The 6,246-nt window shown below is 43.8% G+C and overlaps 1 protein-coding gene across 2 annotated transcripts; it reads left to right on the plus strand.

The window, feature by feature from the left end:
• Positions 1-5,946, plus strand: HERPUD1 (homocysteine inducible ER protein with ubiquitin like domain 1). Of its 2 annotated transcripts, none has more exons than XM_068693327.1 (8): positions 1-161; positions 372-449; positions 535-609; positions 1,602-1,723; positions 2,052-2,174; positions 2,795-3,142; positions 4,247-4,352; positions 4,932-5,946. In XM_068693327.1, the coding sequence occupies exons 1-8, from the start codon at positions 24-26 to the stop codon at positions 5,100-5,102; spliced, it is 1,161 nt and encodes a 386-aa protein (XP_068549428.1). In that variant the 5' UTR covers positions 1-23; the 3' UTR covers positions 5,103-5,946. The 2 variants fall into 2 exon arrangements, with proteins under 2 accessions (XP_068549428.1, XP_068549429.1); XM_068693328.1 differs by having other exon boundaries at positions 4,935-5,946.
• Positions 5,947-6,246: the final 300 nt, after the last annotated feature.

A 6,246-nucleotide genomic window follows, 5' to 3' on the forward strand; every position in this document is an offset into this window, starting at 1 on the left:
GGGCGCCGCCTCAGGTGCGCGTCATGGCGGAGCGGCTGCGGGTCTCGCTGCTGGTGCGCAGCCCCGCGCGGCGCCACCCCGACCTGCGCCTCAGCGCCCAGCCCGCATGGACCGTGCGGCGCCTCAAGGCCGAGCTGCGCCGCATCGTGCCCGGGGAGCCGGTGAGGGTCTGAGGGTCGCTGGGAGGCGGGGGGGGGGGGGGGCACTCGGCTGACGCAAGGCCCGGGCGCGGTTGCGGCGGGCCCTGCTCCCGTCAGGGCCCTGCGGTGACCGGGGCCGGCCCCTGGTAAACGGTAACGCCGCGGGGGTGCTGCTGGCCTGGGGCTGCGGCCGAGCAAAAAAATAATCCTGTGTTTCCTTCTCCTTCCAAGCCCGAGGAGGAGCAGAAGCTGATTTATTGCGGGAAGCTGCTGCTCGATCACCAGCATCTCGAGGACTTCCTGCCACAGGTACAAAAATATTTTATTTTTTGTTGTGCTGAGGTGTGCCAAGTGTGTCACGAGAGATTCAATTTTCCGTGTACTTATTTTTTAGCAGGAGGAGTTGCATGCTCTTCATTTGGTGTACAACCTCAAGGCTCCTGTGAATGTGCAAGAAACCAGCTCAGAGGTACTAAGCTAATGCCCTGCTTTGAGTCTTCGGGCTGTAGAAGTTTGTTGATGTTGCAGGTGTTTCCTGCTAATGCATTGGCAGTATTGCTGGTGATTAGATGGGTTTCGAGTGTGAGAACGTATTTGGATCAAGCTCAAAAATAACTTGTGGTTTGTTGGTAAAGATCAGGATTGCACCTGTTAAGAAATGTCTCAATTGTAGTCTAGCTGTAACAATAGTGCTTAGAGGGAAACTGCTTTTTGGTAAACTGTTTTGTTATGTAGAATGTGACCTGTCATATCCTGGGCTCTTTTGTAAGGAGGCTTTTTGTGGGCAGAAGATATAGTTAATAGAAATAGAATTAATAGAAACAGAAAATGGTTCTGATTGCTCTATCAGTGTGTGGGGAAGGAAGACTGTTGGTTGAAGACACTCTTAACTGTTCATGACTCTTCCTTTAGAGGAAGCTCAAGATAAACATTCGTAATTGATCTGAGTACTTAGAGTCTTAAGTGCAAATGTAGAAACTCATTTTTATTTTCAAGTATCTTGAAGTGTTTGTTGCCCAATATAGACATTTGAACTTATCTTACCCATGTTTGGAGCTTGCCAGTTGTGAGTCACCCTTTGTCTGAATATTACACAGATGTATCACTGCAGAACAGCTCTTGAATTACATCTGTGTACAGCAAATGTGTAAGCAAGCAGAAAATCTAGTAGCTAAAATTGAAGTGCACTTCTTCAGTGCACTTCTGACGTTTTTTTTCCAGTTCTTTAATCCCCAGAGGGGACTTGACTGTTGGCAAAAACTGAAAATACACAGTAATACGCAGTAAATACAGTATTGCAATGGCACCTGGAGGCACCTGGTGCAGAAAGTGCATGAACTGCGTAACGGTGCTTCTAAATTAAGAGCCATGTTCAGTGTGAGGTAGCCTTTTTGCATAAGACGTTAATAGTAATTCATCACTAGAATAGTAATTCGTCACTAACTGTGTTGATGTCTCTAGGTTAAAACTGGTCAGCCAAGGCTCATGTCAGAAGCTAGTCAAGAACCAGCTGCATCTTCCTCAGATGGCGGAAGACTGAGATGTTCTTCGGGTGGACAGACTTCAGCGGAAGCCAATACTAGGTGAATACATCACTAAGATCTTTAAAATATGGACCTTTCTGGGGCAGACTAGCCCCTTATGCCATGTCTCAAGACAAGGACAATGCAATATAGGCCAAAGGTCATAAGGGTGTATGAGCTTTAGTGGGCATGGAAGAATTCAAAGGAAAATGCCCTACTGTTAGAGGAACATCTTCCTTTTATTCATTTGGGTAGAGAGAGATGGCTATAATGGAAAGAAAGAATTCATTTTGTTTCAGTGCATGAAATGGTAAAAGCTATTTACACATGTCCTGTAATAAGTAACTGTCTCGTGCAGTATTTGTTAACAAGTGTTTATTTTGAACAGACCTGAAACAGCTCCAAATCCTTTCCAGACTGTGGCCCCAGGGTTTTCTGCTTATACGACCTATAGCATGCTTCAGATGTCCTGGCTTCAGCAGATATACGCAAGACAATATTACATGCAATAGTAAGTCTTTGTGAAGCTACTGGTAAAAAGCAGAAACTGTAATACAAGGAAATGGAGAACTTCTTGTAGTCCTTCCTCTTTTGGTTTAGTGTGGTCAGACTTTTTCTGTTGGACTTTGCACTCTGTGGTGTGGAAATGCAGCTCTGTCATCTGGTGTTTGGCTTACTCTTTAGGCTAGTGATTTGAATCTTGCAAATGGCAGATCTCTGCCTGCCTTCACTGGGGGCAGGCATCTCTAGAGTAAATCTAATTCTGCAGATAAGCCTTAGCTCCTTACAAACTTTTTTGACGTTTTAAATTATCCTCCAAACTGGAAATCCTTGGCACATGTAAGACAATCGTGGCAGCCTTCCAGAATACTTTAGATTGCTCCAGAAAATTTTCTTATGAAGTGTTGAAGTTGCTAAAGTGAAGGCGTGTGGTTTGATTTGAAGTTGTCTTGTAACTGTTTGTCATAGGCAGAGCCCAAACTCATATCTTTAACCCATGGAGTCTCTGTACTTATTTACCACTTGTATGTGACCTGACTTTGTAGTTCTGTACTCTGAAGATGGACAAGCTTTTGGTGTCTGTTCCCCATGATGGGATTTGAGTTAAGCCTTACTCTTTCTGCTTTTCAGCTTGGCCTCTACTGCTGCATCTGCTGACCAGTCTCACCCACGACGTTCTCAGGAGATACCAGTGGCACAAGTGACACCCCCGGCTCCTCTCCCAGATCCGTTTCCTGCACAAAATCCACCTGGAAACCAGAATGCTGCTCCACAGGTTAATGCAGCAGCCAACCAGAACTTAAGGATGAATGCCCAAGGGGGGCCCCTCATGGAAGAAGAGGAGGAGGGTGGCAATCGGGATTGGTTGGACTGGCTCTACTCTGCAACGCTGTTCTATGTTTTTGTCAACATCATCTATTTCTACTCCAGTATCAGCAGATTCCTCCTGGTTATGGGCGGCACTGTTCTGATGTATCTGTAAGTGCATGGTGTTGATCTCTAGCATTGTCAGAAATGTTTCATAGAAGTGCTGTGCTCTGCAGGGTGGTGTGAGCTTTCTGGTCTTTGAGCTTAGAGAACTCTTACACCTAGAGAAGATGAACTGCATGTCTCATCCTGGTGTTTAGCAAAAATATAACGTTGGCCTATGGGTTCCAAGAAGAATGAATAGGTGATAGTGGAGCCTCTCGCCCCTTGTACTATAGCTGTTGTAGTTGACTTGCCTTTTTAGAAAACCGTTAGAAACAAAGAAAAGGCTTTTCTGGTGTGTTGCCTTTCAGGAGAAAAGACAAAAGCAAATGAAATTCAGTGCCCTAAGTTGCTTTTGAGCCTCTAGAGGGGGAAGAAAGTTGGGATAAATCTTTTACAAGTAAAATAAAGATAACAGGCCCTCTGAAATGTTTGGGATGTCTCAGAGATGATCTGTCCGCCTTGTAAATTTTTACCACCAGTGAGACAAGCGATCTAGACCTACAGACAGGAATTCAGAGGCCTATCAGTTGAGACTGGAGCAGCTTAAATGCTCAGCTCTTCCAATCTCTATGCAGATTTGGAGGGGTAAGATGAATCGCAGCATTACAAGTCCTTAAATTTACTGTCGATAATCCTAAAATGCAACTTTAAACAACTTAGTTTGGGTTACAAGCTGTAGGCACTGTAGAGATGCTAACTTTCTAAGTGGGTCTGCATGGCCTGCTGTGTTTTGGTTACATGGTGCCATTTCTCCTGTTCTTTGTGCCCTTTAGGATCAGAGAAGGTATCAAGGGGTAACATGGTTAAGATGCGGGTTCCAGTTCTGTACCTGTAGCAGCATTTTCCAGCAGCCTTCGTCCTGATTAAACAGTTATGAACCTAGGTGCAGTGCTGCTTATTTTGAATACTAGCAAGTGTTTAGCTGTGTCATCCTATTCCATGGTTTGCCTGCTATTAGGAGACTTCAAAATACGTCCCCCAGGTCAGGGCAAAAATGTTGAATTTGCTGTCTGCTGTGATTAGAGCAGTCAGGTGTTACTGAACTGTCCTGATGTAACAGGAAGGAGTAGTGGTTAGCCACTATTAATACAAATATGTTGGCTTCCCCAGGCATCACGTTGGATGGTTTCCATTTAGACAGCGACCGGTTCAGCCCCTCCCAGATAACGTTCCTCCTCAAGCTGCTGTAAACCAGGACCAGAACAATAACTTACAGGTATCGTCTTCTGCTTTTTTTTCTAAAATAGCAACATGGAAACCTTGTGAAGTTTCACTTCTAGTTTTGTAATTACAATTTAGCACTAAAAATGACTAACTTTTGTGGAGAAGCATCTTCTGTGGCTGAATAATTGTCAGCATGCTGCTTTTGGTGTAGTTCATTCTACAGAATATTGCAGGCTGAATGCTGTTTTCTAGTTATTTGTTTTTTGGGGTGTTATGGTGGAAAATGGTCTGCCAAAGACCATGCAAATTCTGTAACTGAAGACGGATGGCATATGAGTCCTGCATTTACAGTTGACACTTGTGGCTGATGTCACTGTTCACTAAGATGTAAATGCTTACATAGTTCACCTGATCTGGTGCTTGTATCTGTCCCAAGCAGTCCTCCTGGACATACAGCATGAGTTAGCCACAACATAGTGTGCGACTTGCTCTTCTCACTTTGTGGTTGTTGGGAGATACTTTGGTGCAGGAGTACCACATGGGTTTCATATTCTGACAGTGAAATTCAAGTAATAATAATGCTGGTTACGGGATTCTTCTACAACGACTCACTGAATATTCTCTATTTCAGCAGGGAGGAAATGTGGACAGAGCAGATGACAATGAAGCAGCACCTGATGAGGGACAAGCTTTACCAGAACTGCAGCAGGCCAACCCTTCGTTTATGAGCACAGCATGGGTTTTTTTCAAGACTTTCTTTGCATCCCTCCTTCCAGAAGGGCCTAGGGTGACCCGCAATTGACACCGGTCAGCTTGTCTGAAATGTCGTTGGGCTTTAGTCTCCCTGAGTGAAATGGATAAGAACTCCGGCACAAGTGCAAATGTGTGGCATTTCTCTGGCCTTCACTGAATCAAACTTCTCCAAACTTCTCCAAGAAGCCTTAAGTTGTGGCACAGAGACGAGATGATTCTTCTCATTCCAAAGAACTTTCTGTAGCATTTAGTAGAAACCTACATAGAAGCTTGGCATTGTAAACTTGTGCACTAAATGCACAGGCTCTAAGCAGGTGTGCGAAAATGTTAGGGAAGCAAATTGCTTCTTCTGTGCAATGTGATTCCTGTTGGAATGTTTCAAATGCTATTTAAATTACACTGAGTGTAGTATCTTGAAACAAATTGCTAGATATGCATTAGCAGGTTTTTAGGAAGAATCTATTGTTAAATTGCTTCAACAATATTTTAAACTTCATGTAAATATTTTCCTATGAAAGATGTATTGTGCAATTTCCTTGGCGAAGTGGGGGGACTGTGAGACAGTGACCTCCTGATAAGCAATTATTTCAGTGGAGTTGCAGTCTAAATACTAAGCTGCCAAATTCAGATACTTTAATCTTGAGACGTAATTATCCCCTACTTCCAAATCATGGGAGAAGAGTAAGTGCATTCAACTTTATTTAGCAAGAACTTATGCAAGATGTAAGCGTACCATTTTCAGATGTAAAGTTAAAGCAGTCTAAAACCTATATTCAACTTAGTTGGCTCTGGAGTGAAAGATGAATCTATTTTGTATTTGATTTTCCTTTTGATTTCTGATATGGTTAAGGGCTTTGATTCAATAAAAAATTGCAGGCATGTCTGTACTTGTATATGCTCATCATGGGCTCTTTTTATTTAGAAATGATAAATGAGGGTAAAAAGATGCTTGCAGAAATATCAACTCAACTCTTTAGCTAACTGTTTTCAGCAGCTTTCAGTACTCAGTGCCTTGGCTCGCTCACTTGCTGGTTGGAAGCTGTTGGCACAAAGGCATCTTGAAGCGGGCAGGACTGTGGGTGTCTGGAAAGTCTGGTGTCTGACCTCTCGAGTCCGGTGGGTGACTGGTGTCTTTGCAATGTGTGATTTTGGTTCAGGGATTTAACTCCTCAAGGTGTGCTGTGTCCAGGGAC

The sequence above is a fragment of the Anas acuta genome, chromosome 10 (genome assembly GCF_963932015.1).
Source record: "Anas acuta chromosome 10, bAnaAcu1.1, whole genome shotgun sequence".
Lineage (NCBI taxonomy): Eukaryota > Metazoa > Chordata > Aves > Anseriformes > Anatidae > Anas > Anas acuta.